This window comes from Phyllostomus discolor, chromosome 7 (assembly GCF_004126475.2).
Source record: "Phyllostomus discolor isolate MPI-MPIP mPhyDis1 chromosome 7, mPhyDis1.pri.v3, whole genome shotgun sequence".
In the NCBI taxonomy this organism is placed as follows: Eukaryota; Metazoa; Chordata; class Mammalia; order Chiroptera; family Phyllostomidae; genus Phyllostomus; species Phyllostomus discolor.
The window spans coordinates 51,102,985-51,127,341 of NC_040909.2; the positions used below are offsets into that span (position 1 = coordinate 51,102,985).

Below are 24,357 nucleotides of genomic sequence, written 5' to 3' on the forward strand. Positions count from 1 at the left end.
TAATTAGCCTTCTAATTAACCTAAGGTTGTCAATTTCCTTAACAAAAAATATAGGGCACCATAAGATCATCACTTAAAGTCACTTCCAGCAGTTATATTCGATGATGCTAAAATAAAAGTCTATAACAGACCTACAATTCTACTGAATTCCAAGAATCATGTATCTTATCCAATATATTCACTAAGAAAACTAAAGATCTACAAAGCTTGAAATATACCTACAAGTTATGCTATGTGTGTCACAGCTTCTGACTAGCATAAAATTGGAGTAACATTTTAATGGAAATGATTTTTTCTTTATATTAACCAAAATATGAAGATCAATTTACACAAATTTTAAGATTAAGTAACAGCTCTCTAAGGAAAATACAACTTTTTAAATATATTTTATTGATTATGCTATTACAGTTGTCCCATTTTCCCCCCTTCACTCCCCTCCACTCTATACACCCTCTCCCACCCTTATCCCCCCCTTCAGTCATGTCCATGTGTCATACTTATAAGTTCTTTAGCTTCTAGATTTCCCAAAATTCTTACCCTCCCCCTATCTATTTTCAACCTACAATCTATGCTACTTATTCTCTGTACCTTTTACCCCTCTCTCCTCCTCCCACTCCCCTGTTGATAACCCTATGTGATCTCCATTTCTGGTTCTATTCCTGTTCTAGTTGTTTGCTTAGTTTCCTTTGGTTTTGCTTTAGGTGTGATTGTTGATAACTGTGAGTTTGCTGTCCTTTTACTACACATGTTTTTTCTTAATCTTCTTTTCTTAGGTAAGTCCCTTTAACATTTCATAAAATAAGGGCTTGGTGATGATGAACTCCTTTAACTTGACCTTATCTGAAAAGCACTTTATCTGCCCTTCCATTCTAAATGAAAGCTTTGCTGGATAGAGCAATCTGGGATATAGGTCCTTGTCTTTCATGACTTGGAATATTTCTTTCCAGCTCCTTCTTGCCTGCCAGGTCTCTTTTGAGAAATCAGCTGACAGTCTGATGGGAACTCCTCTGTAGGTTACTGTCCCCTTATCTCTTGCTGTTTCTAGGATTCTCTCCTTCATTTTTACCTTGGCTAATGTAATTATGATGTGCCTTGGTGTGTTTCTTCTTGGGTCCGACTTCTTTGGGGCTCTCTGAGCTTCCTGGATTTCCTGGAAGTCTATTTCCTTTGCTAGCCTGGGGAAGTTCTCCTTTATTATTTGTTCAAATACATGCTCAATCTGTTGCTTTTCCTCTTCCCCTTCTGGTACCCCTATAATTCGGATGTTGGAACGTTTAAAGATGTCCTGGAGGTTCCTAAGCTTCTCCTCGTTATTTTTTTTAATTTTTATTTCTTCATTCTTTCCTGTTTGGTTGTTTGTTTCTTCCTTCTGGTCCACTCTATTGTTTTGAGTCCCAGTTTCCTCCCCATCACTATTGGTTCTCCATGCATCCTCCTTCATCTCTTTTATGGTAACCTGCATTTTCTCATCTAATTTGCACCCAAAATCAACCAATTCTGTGAGCTTCCTTATCACCAGTGTTTTGAACAGTGCATCTGATAGACTGGCAATCTCTTGGTCACTCAAAAGGATAAGCCCTGGGGCATTGATCTGTTTTTCTGTTTGAGACAAGTTGCTTCTGTTCTGGTGAGGGGCGGAGCCTTAGGTGTTCACCGGGGCTGGGCACCCCAGTCGCTAGATTGTGACTGTTGTATGTGGGGGCGGGGGCAAGAGGGAACAATGTCTGTACCTCCATTCTCCTGGGATCCCAGACCCTTCCCTGGGATCCTGGGTTCCACGCTCTGCCCTGGTTCACAATTGCAGCCTCACCGGGTCCGCCAGTTGTCGCTTGCATACTCAGGGTCCACCCGCTGCGATCTTGTGTGCCCCAGATGGCTTACGCGCTCCCGGTTGCCTACGGGCCCAGTTCTCCCTGTTCTCTGCCTTCGAGACCCAAGCCCGGCGCTGCTCGTCTCCGCCCCGCCTACCGGTGTGGATGAACGGGTCTACTTCAACTTCCTGGCTGACTTCCATTCAGATAAATTCTCTGTCAGTTCTGGGTGTTATTCTGCCTCTAAATTGTTGTTGTTCTAATCTTGGTTGTACGTAGAGGTACAGTGCATCCCTTCCAATATGAGTTGATCACTAATATTCATTGAGTGCTTACTTTATTTTCCAGGCACTGTTCTAAATGCTTTAGATATATTAACTAATTTGGTCATTATGCTTCTCTGGTAAGTCCCATTATTATTCCTTATTACGAGGAGCAAACCAAAGCACAGGAAAGTTAGGCAATCATCCAAACAAATAAATTTATTAAATGGAAGAGCAAGAATTTTAACCCAAGAAGTCTAACTCTGGAGCTGGTGCTCTTGACAACTACTGTATCATCCTGGCTCTTTCAAGTCAAAACAGACTTTAAAATACTACTTCCATTTATATAAAATATCCAAAACAGGTAAATCCATAAAAACAGAAAGTAGGTAAGTGGTTGTCCAGGGTTGTTGTGGGGGACTTGGTGAGAAAAATGGAGTATAGAGTTTCTTTCTTTCTTTTTTTAGAATATAAACCTTTTCTAAAAAGATTTTATTTATTTATTTATTTTAGAGAGAGGGGAAGGAAGGGAGAGAGAGAGGGAGAGAAAAACTGATGTGTAAGAGATACATTAATTGGTTACCTCTCACATGCCCCACATTGGGGACATGGCCCACACCCCAGGCATTTGCTCTGACTGGGAATCAAACCAGAAACCTTCCAGTTCGAAGGCTGCCACTCAGTCCACTGAGACACACCAGTCAGAGCAGAGTATGGAGTTTCTTTTTGGGTGATGAATATTTTCTGAATTTGACTGTAGTGATAGTTGCATGATGTTGTGAATATACTAAAAATCATTGAATTATACATTTTACATGGGTGATCTGTAGCTCAATAAGGTTTTTTAAATGTTACTTCCCTGCCAATTGGGAGGTCGAAAAACAAAAGTACTTCTGAAAAACACCTCTCAGGTCATGGACTCTGTGCAATACAGTTCATTCAAGTAAGCAGCCAGTCCTTTCAGTCATGGCTCCTCCTATATGAATGCGGTGTGGTATGCCAGAACTCTCCTCTCGTTTTAATATATCAAGGGCACAGAGTATTTTGCAAGCTTCTTTTACATCTACTAATTACTCTGAGACTACAAAACTAAAGGTAAACATACTTCCTGTAACTAAAATATCATTTAGAGATTTGAGGAAAAAAGCTTAAATATTTTTCCTAAAGGGAACAATTTTAAAGATTATTTGTATATTAGTATAAGTACAGCTATAGAGCAGATCAGAACTCATAGATGAAGATAAAACATGAGATCTCAAGCACTAGCCCTATCCTTAGCCTCCTGTTCTTTGTAGTCACTCTCTCTGTGATTAAAGTGGTTGAGTTGGAACTGATGACAAGCAGGACTTTCAACCTGGTCTTCTCCAGATGTAGTCCATAGACTGATGCCAGTCTACAAATTCTTATTACTGATCCATGATGAATTAAATATCCAAGTTGAGAGTGAGCATTTAGGAACTCTTACAACAATCTGATAATGTTATGACAAATCTGGACTTTTACTTTGTATTTTTTTGCTTTTCTCCCTTCATTTTCTAGTAATTCCTTTAAACTGTATTTTATAAAAGCATTGGTGTACAATATGGGAAATTAAAAAAAAACCCAACTGGCCTTTCAACAGATAGTGTGAGAAGCATTGCTTTCAGCACTTGGAAGTATAAAGCACATGATGATGTCCCTGCTATTACAGAGAAGAAATCCGTTGAGATAAATATTGTCTGCATGTCTAATCCACCTAGAGCAAAGATTAATCCTTCCCTTGAATTCACCATTACCTAAAATATTACTAATGCTGAGTTTTCTCTCTAGACATGTTTAAAATATAGTGATTATAGTCCTTGGGTCCCCATCACACCTTAAGCCTCAGGAACACTTGTATCCAAATGATGTCAATGATAAACAGTAAGGAGAAAAAATGACTGACAAATATTTGTCAGAAGAGTAGGCATACTTTAACCTTGGGTTCCTAAAGATAAAAGCCATTCAAATGAAACAAGAAATAGAAACCTAAAAACAAACCAATTTCTAAAGTCATAAGATGTAGGGTGGCGTGTATGTGTTTTGGTAGTGGGTGGAGGAGGTACAGGACTGGCAAATCATTCTACTGGGAATCCCCAAAGTATTCCTCTTTACCTGTACAGCATAACAGGGTCTGAATGTTCTTTGGCTTTTTAAAAGTGTGTACCATGGCAACAAAACCTAGACTTTCCTAAAGCTACTCTACTGTGCCTAGATTTCCTTCCATGACAATATAGCTTTTATCAAATAGCTTTTATTAAAGCTATTTCAGGAAAAATTAAATCCATTTCAAAGTTGGCACAATAATCTCAACTTCCATTTAATAAAACATTTAAGTAAAACAAACTCTTTGAATATTCAAAAATAAGAATAGTGATCTGAAATACATACAAACCTCACAGTCTCTTGCTGTCTAGATTAAGTCATCTGTTAAGAGGGCAAAGTATCTATTTTTAAAATCTTCTTTCAATTTTACTTCTAAGTACCAACCATTCTTCAAATAAAATGAACCATACTTCATTTGATGCAGATCTTATTAAAAAAGCATTAAAAAACATCTGTAGGTTACTCAAATACCTGAAATACTGATCAAATTCTGAGTTACACAGATTTACACTTGAGATTAACTTTCAATAAGAAAATGATGCATGGAGAGACTAACTACAAAACTAGAAATGAAAAGGCTATCTGAATACCATATAATTAACTTCTGAGCCTTGATGTTCATATAGAGATATGAAAAAGCAAGCAATCCATGAAAGCCAACTGTGATCCGAGATAGAAGAGTAAGTATACAGTAGATTCTAGTGGAACTCCAATCACATAATCAGCTTATCCTGCAATCCATACAGCTCAGCTTACCCTGAGCCCTGGAAGTCCAATCCACCACTTACTACATTCAAAACTCCATGTGTGGACTTTGTAGGCAAAACATATTAAAAGATTCCAATAATTCCACATCAGAACAAATACCCTACAGGGATCTCTCAAAGGCATATTTTAATTTTATTTATTTAATTTATTTTCTTACCACAGTAGCACATTTTTATATATTTCATGAAAATGAGCTCTAAAGGTATTAGAAGTAACCTCAAAAGGAAAGGGAACTGAACTGTCTTTGCTTCATAGGCTTCTAACTCCTGTATGTGATCATAGAAACGGAATGTTCTGATCACCATAAGCCTGAAAAGCTGTTAAAAGTGAAACACAAGAGGTAACCTGAATGTTTCAACAATTAGGACCACACAAAGGGAAAGTTTAAAAACAACCAGAAAAACCAAGTCTAAAATAATAGCAAACTCTTTTATGGTGTTTTCTAGATGCCTATTCCAAGTACTTTCCATATATTAACTCAAATATATTATTGAAAATAACTTGAGGTCATGCTTTATAACCAGATTCATCTTGTTGTTTTTTTAAATTCACTTCTTTTACAGAGTTCTTGGAAAGCTCTCAAATCCTAAACTAAAAGTAAACTACTTACTACAAATACCTAAACATACTAATGTCACTGATTTTCAATCTCTTCACTAGTTCAACAGTTTATTGCTCCTTGGTGTTTTACAACATTAATCAACAAGACATTACTAGGCATTATAAAACTAGGAATCAAAATCACTGATCTGTTAGTCTGAAATTGAGTTTGCATACTAACATGCTGTTTCCGTCAATTTCTATATATTAACAGTATAACCAGTATTTTTAGTATAAAATTCAACAGAAACACCACATGAAAAATAGTTACCTGAATTTGAATCTGGAAAAGACAAATAGCAAATATTGGTTTTCTGAAAAAGAAAACAAAAGCTATATATGTTAATACACACACACACCAAGAAAAACAAACTAACAAACAGTAGACTATACAGAACAATATTTTTACTTACTTCTCTATCAGTAAGTTTGGAATGTTGAGGATAAATTACCTAGAAGAAAAAGAGTTAAATTTTGTTAGACAAATATACTGAGTGTATATTATAAACATCAGTAGGTACTTCTAAAATATTAGTTGACTACGGTCAAATAGTTTCAAGAAATAGTTCACAAACTTTAACAATGAAACATGAAAAGCTGAGAGAATTGAGTAGGATTTATATTAGGCCAAAAAAAAAATCTTTTTGATTCAAAGTTGTCTCTAAGAGATTGGTGAAATCTTGAGTTATCAAGAATAATTTACCAACTGAATTACCAATAACTCAAAGCTTATTGAGTCTTTTCTTTGGAAACCTAAAATCTAAAGAGAAATTTATCTATCAGCTGGTATCTACTTCAAGCAATAATAATTTTACTGAGTTCAAGAAGTAGTATAAATTACTATCATCTTATTTTAAAAATGAAGGAAAAATAATTATCTGCACTTTAGGAAGTTTCAAAGGCTATCTCCCACCATAAAACCTATCCCGATATCCTCCAGTTCCTTTAATCTTTGCATTTCCTAGACAGGTTGGTTTAGTGTCTGCAGTAATCACAGCCACCTTGAAGGAAACTCCTGCCCCATATCCCCATTAAAGGAAGGCAGACTAGGCCAGAACAGCTACTGTGGGAAGAAGCACTAGTAAACACCAGATCCAAGGGCACCCACTTCATAAGCCAATCAACTGCCTGGATGTTGCTGGGTAGGAAAATACTGCCCAAAAGAATATCAATTCCTAAGTGGACCAATCTAGATTCTCTCAGGAATGTCAAGAGATGGTATTAGGAGCAGCAGGTTAGCTAGAGGCTGACAACAAAAAGGAGAGAAAACACAAAAGAGTAACTAAATTATGTGAACGTTGGGTTGCAAATGGGGGGATCCATGACTCCTAATTTTAGAAGAATCCATAAGTTCTACCAGTCTCCAGAGCTGCCTGAGAGCCTGAAAATCTTCCCTTTCCAGAAATAACACATAGTAATATCACATTACAGACTGTATTAAAGTGGTTTCACACATTTATTTCATTTATTTATAGATCTCACAACAATAGACAAGGCCAGTAGTATATACCCATGTTATGTCTAAGAAAACTAAGATGAGAGAAAGATGGGGAGAATTAATACTTAATGAGCATTTTTTGGAGTTTTTAATTTTCACAACCCTATCAATTCACCCTGTATTTACCAACAAGGGAATGAGTTCACAATAGTTAAATAACTCTCCCAAAACCTGTCTAGGAAGTGCCAGAGCTAGAACTTGAATTTAGGTCTGGTTCCAAAGCATGCAAGCCCCATTCCTCACTGCACCTATAGTAGTGATCATTAACATGCAATCATAGCCTTATGTCCAGGTCTATGGGGAGGGTCCACAGAACTAGTACATCATGTGAAAACCACCCACTATTCTTGAAATAGAGAATGACACCAAAGCATATTCTTTCCACTTTCCCAGCTTTGTATCCCATGTTCTGACCAACCTGACTTAACCTCTGTCTCCACAATTCATGAAGGCAAGAACCTGGTCTCTTTTGTTCACCACTCTATCTTGACACCTAGAACAGTCTCTGGTACATAGTAGACACTAAAAAAATATTTCTTCAATCAGTGAATGTACCCTGCAATTAATTAAGTCTATTCAACAACTCAGTATTTAATATATAATTCTTCTTTATGTGTAGATACATCTCCCTTGAGACCCTTTTACCTTGTTCCTTTAAAGCAGAAATGGCAAGTTTATAACCTATTTAGCTATACAAGTATTTTATAAAAATCTCATTATACCTTACCGTGGAGTTTGCTGGTCTAAAACTGGTAAGTTTAGTGGCCTGTGATGGCTTAATCTTAGACTCTAAAATAAGTTTTATGTAAGTGCCCTTCAGACTTTATTTCTTGTTATTAAAATATCCACTCAAAAGCAAATACAGAAAGTTTCATTTTTTTCTTTTACATAATCACAGTGGTTCCTTTGGACTTTGGTTTTGTATGGTTTAAAATACTACCATGACAATACAGAGAAAAATATTGGTATGTTTTACCTATATAAAAGTAACTTAATATACATGTGTGTGTATATATATATGTGTGTGTTTAATAAGTTTATATATGCTATATAAATTTAAGTAAGCTAAAAGGATATAAGAACTACATAACCTATCAAGTCTGCCTTTTGAAAACTGTTTGTACTCAACTGCCAAACAGAATTCTCAAATTTCATTTTAATTTACACTGTTAAGACTACCCAGTGTTTTATTCTGGAATAAATATATATTTTTAAAACAATGTATTATTATTTGCATTAACTATCCAAATGTTCACTCTATATTTAAAATCAGAAAAATCCACACTTAATTTTAAAACCTCAATTAAATTCCCTATCTAAAAATAACAAAAGAAGAGTAACCACTGCCAAGTATCTTGAACTGCACAAATTGTAACAGTTCCTAGAATTATTTTCTATGTACATACTTATTTCATGAAAAAAAAAAAGTTTAAATATAAGTTTGGGCAATTGCTGTTAGTCAGTTAGCTCCTGATACCTATTTGGAAATAATCAACTATGGATTGGCCCCAGTACCTGGAGATGCCTCTCTGCTTGAAGTTTTCTCTCTCCACAGCTCAAGTCCAGGCATCTCTGCCCCCAGGCCACTGGCATTCCTGGGAGGCATCAAAGGGGGACACAGAGCATCAGCTAATGTCACCCTGGCTTTGTTACCTAAAATAAGATCTCCTATGTCATAACAAATGAGGTAGAGGTGGCCAGGTATTACATCAAGAAAAAAGTTTTATTTGATATAATTATTAAGGCCTAAAAAATGACAGCATATATATATTTCACATTATGATAGAATAGGAAAAAAGGTGCCTCAGGAAAATATTAATATATATACTGAAAAACAGTATTATAAAATGTTTTAAATGGGGCTATTTTCTTTAAAGGTATGCCTATCTGCCACTTGCCCCTACATACTCTTAACATTCCCACCATAGTGGGAGAATAATTATGGTCCCAGGAAAAGAAAAATTAGTAATAACAGTTAACTTACTGCTGGTATCACTTGTACATGGGAAAATTCATGCCTACATGCACCCCAGTTGTGTATAAATGAGTGCTTGACTATTGCTGTGTGACTGAGTATCCATCTCCATTGCACACCCCACCTAGCACCCCAGGCTCGGAAGAGATTATTATTTCCCTAGAAACACCTGCCTTATCTCCTTCATAAACATTAACTCACATACAAACATCCTCATAACCTTAAAGAAAGGATGAATTATCCCATGTGGCATTCTTTCCAATAATGTTTAACCTCAGACTAATCATGAGAACATACCAGAAAAACCCAATTTCAGAGACGTCCTACAAAATACCTGACTAGTACTATTCCAAAGTATAAACGTTATGAAATATAAGAAAAGATTAAGGACTATCACAGACTGGAGAGGACTATGGAGACATTGACACCTATATGCAATATAGGAACGTGGACTGAATCCTAAAACAGGAAAAGGGCATTAGAAAATTGGTGAAACCCAAATAAACTCAGTTGTTATATTCTTAGTTTTGATTACTGTACTACGTGTATATAAAATGTTAATTTTAGAGTAAGCTGGATGAATTACTTTTGTAGTAACTCTATGTAAATTTAAATTATCTCAAAATAAGGTTTAAAAAAAGTAACACCTCTACTACATATCACATACAAAAAGGGACCCAAAGTGAATCAAAGACCTTAGTAAGAGCTAAAACTATAAAACTCTTAGAAGAAAACAGAGGAATAAAGCTTTATGACTTTGGATTAGGCAATAGTTTCTTAGGTATGGTATCAAAAGCACAAGGAAACAAAGAAAACATAAATAAGCCAGACTTCATTAAAGTTTAAAACTTTTGCCCTGGCTGGTGTGGTTCAGTGGATTGAGCGCCAGCCTTTGAACCAAAATGTCTCAGGTTTGATTCCTGGTCGAGGCTCATGCCTGGGTTGCAGGCTGGGTTCCTGGTTGGGGGGGGGGGGGGGGGGCGGGGCGAGAGGTAACTACATACTGATGTTTCTCTCCTTCTCTTTCTCCCTCCCTTCCCATCTCTCTAAAATAAATAAATAAAATATTTTTAGGAAAACCCCACAAACTTTTATGCTTCAAAGAATATTGCCCAGAAAGTGAAGACATCCCACAGAAAATATCATATACCTGATAAGGGCCTACTATACAGAATATATAAATAACATATTTCAATAATAAAAAAGTCAAATAACCCAATTGTTAAAGGGGTAAAGGATTTGATTAGACATTTCTCAAAAAAAAAATATATATATATATATAAATAAATCGTCAGTAACACATGAAAAAATACTCAACATCATTAGTCATTAGGGAAATGTAAATAAAATTATAAAATACCACTTCATACTCACTAGAAGGCTGTAATCAAAAGGACAACCCTGGCCAGGTGGCTCAGTTGGTTGGAGCACCATCCCATACACCAAAAGGTTGTGGGTTCAATTCTCCAGTCAGGTTGCATACTAGAGGCAACCAATGGATGCTTCTCTCTCTCTCCGCCCGCCACACCCTCTCTCTAAAATCAATGAACATATCCTCAGATGAGGATTTTTAAAAAATTTTTAAGAATGGACAGACAATAACCAATGCTGGCAGGATATGGAGAAATTAGAACCTTTATACATTGTTGATGGAAATGTAAAATGCACCCATACTGGAAAACAGTTTAGTAAACAGACCCAGCAGTTTCATTCCTAGGTATATATCCAAGAGAAGTGAAAATATGTTCATATAAAAACTTGTAAACAAAAGTTCATAACAGCATTACTCATAATAGCCAAAAAGTGGAAACAATCCTTATTTCCATCAAATGATGAACAGATAAACAAAATGATATAGTACATCCATATAATATAAAATTCAACCATAAAAATGAATCAAGTACTAATACATACAACATGAATGAACCTTGAAAATATTACATGAAGTGAAAGAAGCCAGACACAAAAGGCCACACTTAATATGATTCCTTTCACATGAAATGTATAGAATAACAGAATCCATTGAGACAGAAAGTGAATTTAGTAGCTGCCCAGGGGCTGGAGGTGGGGGAATGGGTCATAACCAAAAGAGGATAAGGGAAATTTCTGGGGCAGTGATAATAGTCAGTTTTTTAATCCTTATTGTAGTGTCATAGCATGGTCACTTTATAAAAATTCAAACTACAGACTTAGGATGTGTACTTCTCTATAAGTAAGTTATACTTCAATAAAAAATATTTACGCATTTTAAAAAAGTGGAAAAAATGGCCTGACACCACAGTATTTGGACAGGCTGGGCCTAAGTCTAAGATTCCAGCTCAAAATCTGATCTAAACTAAATTATGCTATAGGAAACTTGATCAGTTTGAACATGGAATGGACAATGAAGCATTCCTCTCAAAAAAGAGTAAAGTTTAGATATAATTGTCCACGTTTTACATCATACATCATAATAAATACAAAAACAGAAATAAAGTACTTGTGAAAGGACTAGCTGGACAGAAGAATGTCCCATATTACGTCCAGGTTAGGATTATACAAATTCATAAAAGAATCAGAGAATAGTCTCACCAAAGAAGGATTTGTAAAAACTGGGAGTCTAAGAAGCTTGGGACACTAACATTTTACTCATCAAACACAGAACTACATGAAGCTACATGAAGTGCTACTAGTTCACAAAGAAATTTAAAGGTCATTATTAGTACCCTGAAAATCCTCCTATCAAAACATTGGCTGTTAAATAGCCTACCTTCCCTGCTACATTGTAAACTAAATGAAAGGGGGAATGATCAAGGCTTTAGCTCCAGAACATACCCGAGTCTGGATATGGTAGGTGCCCAATAAATACCTGCTCAGCAGATGGCTCAATGAGACAGTAAAGCAACATACAATTACATATAAGTTTCAATTAAAAGACTAAACTTGCTAATGATCAAGTACTGAAGCTATGGATCACCCAGTTTAAGAGTGAAAGAAATAAAGAAACAACCCTTCACACAACTGCCTTTGTCCTTCTTAAAAAAATAGAAACTGCTAAAGTAGAGAAAATTGGTGACTACTTCAGGCTCCACCCTGTGAGAGGATAAGGGGGAATAGGTAGTGTCTCAGAAAAGCACAAGTTGGAAAGAAAAGAGTGTCAATTCTGCTAACTGCTATTTGAAAAAGAGCATAAAAATTTATCTTCACCCCAGAGCAGAGCTTTATCTTCAATTTGTTAAAGTGAAAAAGAGGGGTATTAGTAATCTGTAAGACATCTGACTCACACAATATATTAATAAAATTGCCCTGCTTTTTACAGATAATTTAACTGGCTTGAAATTCCGCAAGAGGTGCAATACAAACTGTATGTACATACAAATATGTTATGTCATAGATCATGGGCAAAATGAAATCTAATACTTGATTCCCAGGAAGTGCTTTAAATTCCTGTGATTCACATCCAAAGCTGTGTATAGAAAAAAAAAAAAATCAAGGCAAGACAGGAGTTGAGGGAATAGTCAGAACAGTCACACACTGATTACTGAATGTGCAAGGACACTAACTATAAAAGGAACTGATATATTGGGCATGCATTAAATGACAGGCATTAATTCTTACATGCATTACCTCATTTTGTACCTCCAACATCCTCAGGATATTATTTTCCCACTGTACATTTGAGGAAAATATAACTCAGAGTATTGAAGAAACTGGCCAAAATTCAGACAACAAATGTTCAAAACCCCCAAACTTGGGCACTTTTCACTAGACTGAAATTCTGTTCAAAAAATTGATAGGTCATAACCTTCAAGAAGAGGAAAGCCACCAATGCCCTCAATTCTTACAAAATCAACAGGCCAGAGAGGTTCACAAATTATACAAATGTCAACGCCCTATGACGTTCTAGGGGTTCACATGATTTAAAGGCCCTCAACCAATCAGATACTCCAGTATTTGAATTACATTTCAGTGTGACTCCAGAATACAAAGGTAGAGTAGCTAAAATCAGTACTACAGGGTAACCCAAAGTAAAATGGGGGAGCTGAAAAAACTTAACACTTGCTGAGGAAACCACCCTCAGCAGGGAAAATGGAACAGATTCGGAGAGAAGCAGAGACAAAAGACCACACAGCTCCAGAGACAAAGGCAAAAGCCTTTGGGGCTTTCCAAATTCCATGAGGTTCCTTCTGTTTCCTGTATCTGTGTTCTAAAAGACTCCTCACAATCAATCTTTTTACTTAAATTTATTTGAAAGGGTTTCTGTTCCTAACAATCAAATTAATCCTTGACAGATATGAAATTATACAAAGAAAAAAAAGCATTAACAAAAATGCCAAATATTAATAGCAATTGTTTCTTAGTATAATTATGAGTGATGTTTTCTAGTGTTTATAATTTTCTTTCCTGCCAAGTTTTTAACCATGAGCATATTATTACTCAAACAGGGGAAATAACTTGAATAAATGAGGCAATTATGTATTTAGATAATTAAGACTTTACTAAATAATCAGGTGATCTCGAATCTAGAAGTAACAAAATATATAAAATCCAGAGAATTTCAACCCTGTTCCAGAGGACATCTGGGTTCTCTGATGCTTCAGGGCCACCAAGGGGGAAAAAGCTAAGCATACCTCCTGCAGTCTATACCTCTTGCAGGCTCTTCTAGCTCAAAAGACACCCTCCCTGCTCCTGTCTCCTTTACTCAGGACAGCCACCCCACAGATGTTTTATGCAACATGGACAAATGCCCCAACCACCCAGATCTTCAGCTGATTGTATCAGTGAAAATCTGCCCCAAACCAGGACTGAGTACCTTTCTCTGGTGTTTGGAATGAGAGGGACATTCGCATTCCACTTAAGTGGCTGAAAGGGGCAACTTCACCACCATAAAGATCATTGCCACGAAGCAGAGAAGTCAGTTTGCAGGGAACATGAAGCATGAACAAAATCCATAAAAACAAGAGCAGAAACAAGGGGCTTCCCTGTTCTGGATTCTAGCCATTTTCTGAGCACTAGGTTTGTATCTTGGGTATCTTAAAATACCTCTGTGGCCTATAGCTTAGTTTCTATTGTTCATAACAAAATATACACACAAAAGCTCCATTTCAACCAGATTAGCCATTGAGATACATTAAAGTTTTACTTACACAGGGAAAAACTGTTCCCCTACTTAAAAAAAAAAATATTGATCCCAGTAACTCGTTTTCATTTTACAAGTGAGAAAACTAAACTCCAAAGGCCTCATCTTCACAAAGCAAAAGTTAGGGGCTCTCCCATTTGAAAATAAAAAGGGAATCTCAATGCTTTCCAAATACAGACTTACATAGGTATTACTGGGACCCAGGCACTGTTCCAAATGCTACACACACACTAACTTAATCTAATCCCCACAACAATGCCAAAACACATGTACTGTTATCCTGTTACAGAGGAGGAGCATGAGGCTGACAAGTAAAGTAATGTATCCAAAGTCAGAGATTCAAACCTAGGCAGTCCAGCTCCAGAGTCTGGGTTCCGGATTAATATTCTATACTGTCACTTTGGTAGGGATTTAAACTTGAATAAGTGGTACTGTTTATAACTTAAAACCTGCAAATGGTCTTTTCTGTCATGGCAGAACAGACTCTCAAGTCTCTCTGAAGCCTAAGATTCAATGACTTTTTGACAACACAGGTGGGTTCTAGGACATTACTGTCCAAGCTTAGTTTTTAACCTAGTATTTAAGTTTCCTTTTCAATCCCCATGGTTGTGCTTTACAGGAAGTACAGCTGGCTAGTGTAAGTCACTTCCCAACACAATTCTACACTCACCTTCTTGTCCCAGTATAGCCACTCCTACTGTCCATTTTTGGCCTCAAAATGGCTGTAATACAAAGGTAAAATACTATCTATTTTTCAACTGTTGTGTTATATTACTTTCTAATTTGTGTTTTCTTTTTGATTTTTTCTTTTTTTTTTATTTCCCAGCGCCCTTCTTTTTGATTTTAGTTATGTTTATTGGAGTGACACTAGTTAATAGGATTGCATAGGTTTCAAGTTTTTCTTTATTTTAAAAATGACAAAATGGAATATTCTATGTTTCTCAGGAAAACAAAACAAAATTAAGTAGTGTTGCATCCCACTTAATGTGTTTATCTATCTTTAGATCCTTTATTAGGGAATCTTCCCCATTCTCATCCTACACCTTCTAAAATCAGTGATTCTTAATCTAGGGACAATGGACTATAAAGTCCATATATAACTCCCTAGATACATGCATGGTACATGCTACATGGAAGCAAACACATAATTTTTTATTAGTAAGTATTTTCCTAATGGAGAGAATTCATGAAGTTCATCATATATTTTTTACAATTTCAGTAAGCAAATTATGAACTACTGAGCTAAAGAAAACTCTGTACAGTTAGGACATGCCATGGAAAATGAAATTCAAAATAAGATCTTTAATGATCCTCATTTTTGTAGCACCTCAGTTATACTAAGTAGTGTTTATTTGGTCATAAAAAAACATCCTCATGTTACAAAAAGTGTGTCAAATAATGAGAGCCCAAAAAGATCTCCTTTGGCTATGTAAAAATGCAATCAACTACAACCGGATCTACTGCTTTCTGGTTAATTATATTTGCTATACATAAAACTTCTGGTTAACATGTCAATGTAATCAATAGATGGTTTATAAATCTCTTCTCCAAATTCTTTGGGAATCATTATTTGTATCTCAATAAGATAAAGAATTATTCTTGTATTCTTTCATTCTATCAGAAAGTACTTATTGAACACCACTGTGTGTCAGACACTGGACACTGCATTCGTCCCTGTGCTACTGTGATTCTTAGTTCTCCCCTAAATTGTAGTCTCAATCTACAAATATAGTTTAGAGCATACTGTTCATATTTGTAGGCCCAGCAAACAACATAATACCTAGATCTTCTTGGAAACAGTATATGGAACCTCATAATGATATAGCACAGAAGACAGGCTGAATATAAAAGCAGTATCTTCACACTAATAAAAACCTCCCTGGTCAATTTTGGTAGCCAGTTCATGTCACTGGAATCAGAGTGAAATGGTTTATTAAAAGGGCCCCCCAAATCTTTGAAATATACATCTTTCTAGTAACGTTTTTCTTGGACATACAAAAGACAAGAAATCTCTTATGCTACAAAAAGTACATTACACAACGTCAAGAACCTGTAAGATTCAAAGGCCTTTCAATAAAGCGCCATAAAAATGGAAAATTTGACAGATTCACAAGCAAACGACTTTACCTATGTCCATCTTGGTTACTAGGTTTTGGGCCTAATGTTTCAGAAGCAACATCAAGTAATAGAAATGAGGAAGAGGAGAAAAAGGAGAAAAGGCATGCTGAGATGAGCATTTCGGCTCAGACTCAATAGAATGCTCTAACTCAAAGTTACTACTGTGAATGACCAAAACTGAATCTAAAAAAAGTTTGTGAGAGGCTGGGCTGTTATATTTCGCCATATGTCGGGGGCATTGTTTGCTTCCTGAAAAAGTCCCAAACATCCTGCCTGCAGCCTCCTCCGGGTGCCGCTAACCATTTATGTATTCTTGTAACGCCGGTTAAAAAAAAAAAACAAAAAAAGTATTTAGGAGGGCCCTGAGAGAACTTTTCACCCCTAGCCGCAGCCCAGGATCCTCCCACGGGAACTGCCATTGGACCGCAGCCCGGCTCGCTGGGAGGAGGGGCGGCCAGCCACGCCCGGATGCGCGGAGGCCGGGGTCCAGGCCTTCTGGCCCGCCCCTCTGTTAAGGCCGCGCCGGATCGGGAGATCGGGATAGGGCGGAGGGGCAATGCTGCGGCCGGGCCTCACCTCCACGGCTTGGCCCAGCTCCAGGTCGAAGCCCACCACACACACGCAGTGCAGCCAGGCCGAGAAGCCATCCCAACGCAGCAGGCCCCGGCCGCGGCCGTCGTCCTCTTCATCTTCCTCCGGCGTGGCTCCCGCCGCCAAGAAGGGCGGCGCCTCGAGCTCCTCCGCTGCCGGCCCCCCCAACGGCCCGCGGGAGCAGGGCCCCGAGCCTGCCAGGTCCCGCAGAGCCATCAGCCGGTCCCTCGCTGTTCGTGCCCCCTTGCTGTTAGCGCCCCCTCAACCGTGGACGCCGCCACAGAGCGCTTGGCTCTGCGCAGGCGCAGCCGCCGCTGCCGCAGCTGCGGAGGCCGGGCTCCGCCGGGCGGGGCGGGCACGGGGCTAGGGCCCACGTGACCCTAGGAGCCCAGCTCCGCCTGGTTCCTCCCCTGCCACCTCTTGGACGTGGGCACGTCACGCTGACGTTTGACTGGGTTGTGCATCCGGCGCTGGCCGCTTTGTCTTAAAGCTCTTCATAGACTGAACCAGTGATTTAGGAACCCTGGCACCCTCTTTCTTAGTCCAGCGACCAAGGAATGAATTATTTTTTGGAATGACACGGTTCATAATTATAAGGCATTATTAAATTAAATTAAAACATAATAGTAATGGTGACAAAACATTGAACACTTACTCTGCCAGTTGGTGTGCCAAGCAGGTACTTTGAAAATATTACCTCACTGAATCTTCACATTATGGCTAGTAGGTAGACCTCATTATTATTTTTTAAATCATCACCTAAGAATGTTTGTATTGACTTTAGCAAATTTGTTTGATATGTTTATTGATTTGAGAGAGAGAGAAACATCTAGGTGAGAAAGAAACATAATCTGCTGCCTCCCACTCATGCCTGGACTGGGGTGGAACCCAAAACCCAGGTATGTGACCTGACCCAGAATGGAACGTGCAACTTCTTGGTGCTCTGGCAACACTCCAACTAACTGAGCCACCAGGCCAGCTTACAGTTCACTCAGTCTGTTTATATAACAGTTCTGTGCCATCACCCTGGCTCAGCTGGTTGGATGTCATTCTTCAAATTGAAAGGTTGTGGGTTGGATTCTTGGTCCTGGCACATACTTGAGTTGTAGGTTCAGTTCGCGAGGGGAAGCATAGGCATGTGCCCTGACAGGGAATCAAACTGGCGACCTTTAGGTTCACAGGGCTGGTGCTCAATCCGCTGAGCCACACTGGCCAGGGTACAATAAATGTATTTAAAAAATAACACAATATTTATGTTTTATACACACTACCTTATCTAATTCTACCAATAGCCCCAAAAGGCAAATCCTGTTATTATTCCCATTTTACAGACAAGGCCTGAGGCTTCATGAGATGACAGTGATGTCACAGCCAATAGGTGGCAGAACAGAGATTCAAACCCAGATCTCTCTGACAGCCTGAGCTTCTAACATTTTATACTGCCCACTCAAATCTACCCCTTTTGACAAATATTTCTGTCCACATTCTTAGAATATTTTGGGGGAGAGTAACTTTTAGCAATACTATTTTCAAGAAGAGGGTCAAGCATCCTCAGACGTCAGTGGTGATGTTTGCTATACACTTTCTTTAGGACATAAGATGAACTAGGGACAGTATTAAAGTTAAAGGCCAACTCTTTGGCTAGAACAATCTACCCTCCTACTCCAGACAACCACTGTAGTTAGGAAAGAAAAACTATGTTCTGCAATTAAGTCACTAAGCCCACTATTAGAAAAAACAGTAGCTTTTAGTGTTAAACACAGTACCAGAAATAGCACTGGGATAGAAATCAGAAGTTTTGGGTACTAGAGCCAGCTTCAGTCCTGGTCATAGTAGGCAAGCTACTCAACCCAAGACTCAGTTTATGCATTGGTAAAATAGAAATGATCATTCCACCAGTTGTGGGGAAGGGCCAAACTGTCCCAATGCACACATTTTACTGGATGCTACCTCATTATCAATGATTAACAAATGTTAAACATCAGTTGTTTCACAGGGCTGGTTATTTGATGTGTGGACACAGATTGCTATTCCCCAAAATGCTGCTTTAAAATTTTGGATTAAGAGTAATCTTATCAAGTATAGTATTCTGCAAACAACATATTTTGATGAGCATAAGTTTGATAAGAAAGAACGCATAATGGGCTCTAAAGGATTTTAAAAGTGAAAAAACAATTCTGTTTGCTTTGAAAAAAACAAACACTTCTAAAGCAAAATTCACAGCCACCAGGAGAAACAAAAAATTTCCTATAGTTTTTATGCCTTCTACCTTCATAACTGATATTTTCCCTAAATGTCAATTTTAACATAATTTCTGTTGTTAATATTTGTATGGGATCTAAGGAAAAAGGCACTAATGCGTTTTTCCTTTCTTAAGGTTCTATAGTTACACACTTTGAATCTGAAAGAAGTTTGGATCATGTAATCTCTTCAATCCTACCATCCTATTCATGAATCTTTGGATGTTTGGTCAGCCAACTACAGTCTTAATACCACTTATTAAGGTAAAGTCAATTCCTTACGAAGTTGCTATTTTCTGGACTTTAATAAGGGCTAGAAAATTCTTCCTTTTATGGAGACAAGATCAGCCACTTTGTAATATACACCCATTGGTCTAAATTGTGCTTGCTGAGATTACACAGAGTTCAACTCTTCTATATGATAACCCTACAAATATTTTAAAATGGTTATCCTACATCCTCATGTCAGAGTAAACTACTTCTGTTCCTCCAACCCTTCCTTAAGGAATATGGTTTCTAGGAAACCATATAAAATGGTCATTCATCATCTTGTTGCCCAACTTGAGCATACTCCAACTTGTCCACATCACTCTTAAATGCAGTGCCCAGGAGTAAACACCATTCTCCAGGTGTGACCTGACCACTGCAGAGTGTACTCTGGGACTATTACCTTACTTGTCCCAGCTACCAGCCTTCTATTAATGCCGGTTCAGATCACATTTGCTTGTTTGGCAGCCAGGTCACATCACTGGCTCAGGTTGCATTTACTGTCAACTAAAGCCCTGGGTCTTTTTTCACTTAAGGAGCATTTAAGTCAGGGTAGGCTGCTTCAGCCAAGAGCATGACTGAATTCATGGCTCTGCTGTACTTCTAATATTATGAAGAACATTGAGCATAGGATTAAAAACATTCCAAATTTCCCTATTCACTCTAAAAAAAACTCCTGGCATTTTAGAAATTTTCATAGTTTAAAAAAAAGAAGAAAGAAAGTGTGTGCATTAGATAATGGTGTGAGCTCTAATGCCAAGTCTCTGGACTTAGCTTTACCAAAAGGACCTGAAAGGAGTCAAATACCCAAGATATCTATCTACTTGGCCAGCCAGAGAACTTCACTTTTGCTCTAAAGCTAAATGCTGCTCCAGCTTCTGGGCCATAACTATACTTGTGGTGGCAAGAAAACACAGAGAAATACACAGAGGCTCAAGTGCCAGTGTGTTATCAACAGAAAACTGAATTCCTGCCATATGCCTCTGAGAAACAAAATGCTCAAAAGCAGATTTTGAAAGGATGATCCAGGCAAAGGAGACAATAAAATACTTTGATGCTTCCTAAATAATACTTGTGAAATCTTAAAAAACAACTTCTTTTTAAAGAGCTTTGTGGGGTTTTTTTTAAACATTCCTAATATCTATACAGTGCCTGGCACACGGAAAACACTCAGTAAATAGTTAATAAATGAGTCAATACACTAAAAAGAGAAATCTCTAGTTGCTGTTCTTTTGTTTGATAGAATTTTTCTTTCATGGTTAGTTGTATGAACACATGAAAAGTTAACATAAATGCTTCTTAAATGTAGTTCACTTTTAGCTTATGAAAAGTAAAGATAGTAACACTTCACTTTTTTGAAGCTTAACTTTTCCTAATGTCTGACCCTTTTAATGCCAGGGGACAGTTTTAATAAGCCTATCAGCAGTTGAAATGTAAAACAGAAATGGTAACCAGTAAGGCTCGTGCTGTTTAGTCAGAGAGATGTGAGGCCTTTGCTCATAAATTATTTTGTCTAAATTTATATATAATTCTAGCAGACTAACCAGAAAATAAAAGGAGAAAAGAGGTTGCTTGAAGCTAAGCATGAAAAAAGGCAGGAAATAAAAAAGCTATACTAGGTTAATAGAATGGAGGGAAAGAAAAAAAGGAGTCAGAAAATAAAAATGTTCAGAAGGATATACATTAAACTATTAACAGTGGTTGTCCATGGGAAATACAAATGATGAGAAATAAAAGTGCTGGTGAATAGAAATAGGGAACTCCTGGCTGGCATAGCTCAGTGGATGGAGTGTGGGCTGGGAACCAAAGTGTCCCAGGTTCGATTCCCAGCCAGGGTACATTCCTGGGTTGCAGGCCAGAACCCCCAGCAACCGCACATTGATGTTTCTCTCTCTCTCTATCTCTCTCCCTTCCCTCTCTAAAAATAAATAAATAAAATCTTTAAAAAAAAAAAGAAATAGGGAACTTTGCTTTTATTTTACACAGTTTTTTATTGTTTTAGCTATTTAGAAAGGGCATGCACATATTGCTTTCACAACTAAATATTAAGAGATAACAAGGGTGTGATAGAGTTCCATGTGTGAGAAACTGGAAACCACCTAAATGTCCAACAATAGAGGATCAACTGAAGAATATCATGTATCCATTCAATAAACCGTTCTGCAGTCATTAAAAATGTCCCAGGAGACCATTTTGTAGCAGAAAAAAATATTCAAACATATAGTTCAAATAAAAAAATGTAGATCATAAAGCAAAACATAATAAATAACTGTTTTTATAAGTTATTTACAAAATAGAAGACACTAAAGTTGATAAAAATATCTTGACATTGGAGAAATTTTTTGTTTGAAATTAATTTTATCTGTATAATATCTATGTAACTAAAAGCTTTATGTATATCTGTATGTACATATATTAATAATAGGAAAGCTGAAAGAGAAGAGAAAGAAATTAAAATGTTTCACTAATATCTTTGTGGCAGAAACCGAAATGTCACTGTGATGGTTAACACTATATGTCACTTTGACTAGGCCATCAAGTGACCAGATATTTGGTTAATTATTATTCTGGGTGTGTCTATGAAGATATTCTAGATGAGATTAACATTTGTATTGGTAGACTTGAGTAAAGCAGATTGCTCTCCCCAATATGTCTGAGCCTCATGCAATCTATGGAAACCTGGATAAACCAAAAAAAACGAACTGGGTAAGCTCTCTGCCTGTCTGTGTTGGAATTGAGACGTTGGTCTTCTACCTGTGGACTCAGACTCAGACTGGAATGTTCAGGTTTCCTGGTTCTCAGGCCTTTAGACTGGGACAGGAAATATACCATTGGCTCTCCTGAAACTCCAACTTTCTGTTCTGCAGATCATGGGACTTCTCAGCCTACACATCTTTTTCTTTCCTTCTTTCTTATTTTTTCTTTTATTGATTTTAGAGGGAGAGAGAGTAAGAGAGACAGAGAAACATCAATTAGTTGTTCTACCCACTTATGCATTCATTGGTTAAGTCTTATATGTGTCCTAACCAGGGATTGAACCCACAACCTTAGTGTGTGTGGGGCAATGCTCTAACCAACTGAGCTACCCAGCCAGGGCCTATACATCTTTTTAGAGAATACAGAAATAATCATCAACAGAATGTTAGCAGAAATGTGGACCGTAAAAGCCATTCTGGTGAGATCTCCATGTTATTGGAAAATGGAGAAAAGGTGATCCTTGTTATAAAGTGGCCAGAGAACTTGGCTGAACTATATTCTAATGTTTTGAAGAAAGTAAAACTTTCAATGTATGAAATCAGTTAGTTAGCTGAGGTGATTTCTAAGCAAAGTGTTGACAGAACAATTGGATTCCTCCTTACCACTTACAGTAAAAAGCAAGAAGAGAGAAATGAATCAAAGAAGGAATTGTTAAGCAAAAGTGAACCAGAACTTAAAGATTAGTAATGTTATCATTCTGTTCATACTACAAAAAATAAGATTATTCTGAGGAGAACGTTAAGGGTATGGCCAAATAACAGGTTGATATGGAGGTTAGATGGGTGTGAACCATAGACTTTATCAGCCACCCCAGCACAAAATGAGGGAAGGCTCTCAGAGTTCTTAAATCCTACAGGACTGGACTGTAGAGCTATACAGCTGCAAATGTGTACTATTCTTCAAGAAGAAGGAAGAATGACCACAAAGGTGATTCAGAGATCATCAGGGCTGCCTCCTCGGTTTCAAAGAGGGGAGAAGGTGCATTCGTGAGTACATGGATGCATGTGTGTGAGTGTTGTGGCTGTGGAGTGTTGTGGAGTGGTGGGGTGGTGAACAACAGAGCTTTGGGAGTGCAACCCCACCTGGCAGAGCTGTACAGGCAGGACCACCACCGCAGTGGGTCTGGAAAACAGAGCATCAAACGAAAGAGGATTTTTCTCAAGCCTCAAGATCTAATGTCTTACTAGGTTTTGGAATTACATGCCACCTGATAGCCTTTTTTTTTTCCTTCCAATTTTTCTCTTTTGGAATGGAAATATCTATCCTTTGCATGCCCCATCATTGTATTTGGAAACATATAATTTATCTGGTTTCATAAATTCACAGCTAGAGAGGAATATTGCCTAAGGATGGGTCATACCTCTGTGTATCACCCATGTCTGATTTAGATATTTAGATGAGTTTGAACTTTAGATCTTTGAGTTGAAGTTAAGACTTTTAGAACTCTTGGGATTGAAAAAAATATATTTGTACACAAGAAGGACATGAATTGGGAGGCCAGGGATAGAACATTATGGACTGACTGTGTGTGTCCCCTGCAAATTCCTATGTTAAGGCTCTAAAACCAAACGTGATGGTATTTGGAGCTGTAATATAATTATGTTAAAATGAGGTCAGGGGGGTGGGGCCTATGGTATGACTAGTGTCCTTATAAGAAAAGACCATAGCATGAGCTAGCTCTCTCTCCCTCTCCCCACCCTGCCATGTGGGAATACAGCAAGAAGGGGGCAATTTTTCAGCTATGAAGAGAGCACTCACTAGATAATCAAATCAGCCAGCACCTTCATCTTACACTTCCCAGTATCCAGAAATGTGAGAAGTAAGTATCTATTGTATAAACCACCAGTCAATGGTATTGTATTCTGTTATATAAGATCAAACAAACCAGCTACCCAATATCCATTTAACCCCCTTTTCTGAGTAACACAGCCTGGTTAATTTGGTGTGGCACAGAGCCCAACTGAAAAACTGTATTTCTCAGCCTCCATAGAAGATGTATGTAACCATGTGATGACTAAGATGCATGCAAAAGTGTTGATTGGAAGAGTTGGTCATATTCTTTCAAAAGCATGCAGAAAAAATAAATACAGCAAGCAGTTCTCCTTTTGTACTCTGTTTCCTCCTGTTGCAACTGAACATGAAGGCCAAAAATAAAACAAACATTATGGGACCAGGAAGAAAATATCAAGAGACTCAACATTCATAAGGCATCAAACCAATGTTAGC

The 24,357-nt window shown here is 37.6% G+C and overlaps 1 protein-coding gene and 1 long non-coding RNA gene across 2 annotated transcripts in view; both read right to left on the bottom strand.

Annotated features, from left to right (window-relative positions):
* The window catches only part of DENND6A (DENN domain containing 6A), a 54,443-nt gene extending 37,236 nt beyond the window's left edge, over positions 1-17,207 (bottom strand). Inside the window, 3 exon segments of the mRNA XM_028518058.2 lie at positions 5,838-5,880; positions 5,980-6,018; positions 16,853-17,207. Coding sequence (XP_028373859.1) covers positions 5,838-5,880; positions 5,980-6,018; positions 16,853-17,083 — 313 coding nt within the window. The 5' untranslated portion in view covers positions 17,084-17,207.
* LOC118501646 lies at positions 6,884-8,660 on the bottom strand. Its single transcript, XR_004904280.1, has 2 exons — positions 8,580-8,660; positions 6,884-7,586 (listed from the first exon to the last, which is right to left on the bottom strand). It is a non-coding gene; the product is annotated as an uncharacterized LOC118501646 (long non-coding RNA).
* Positions 17,208-24,357: the final 7,150 nt, after the last annotated feature.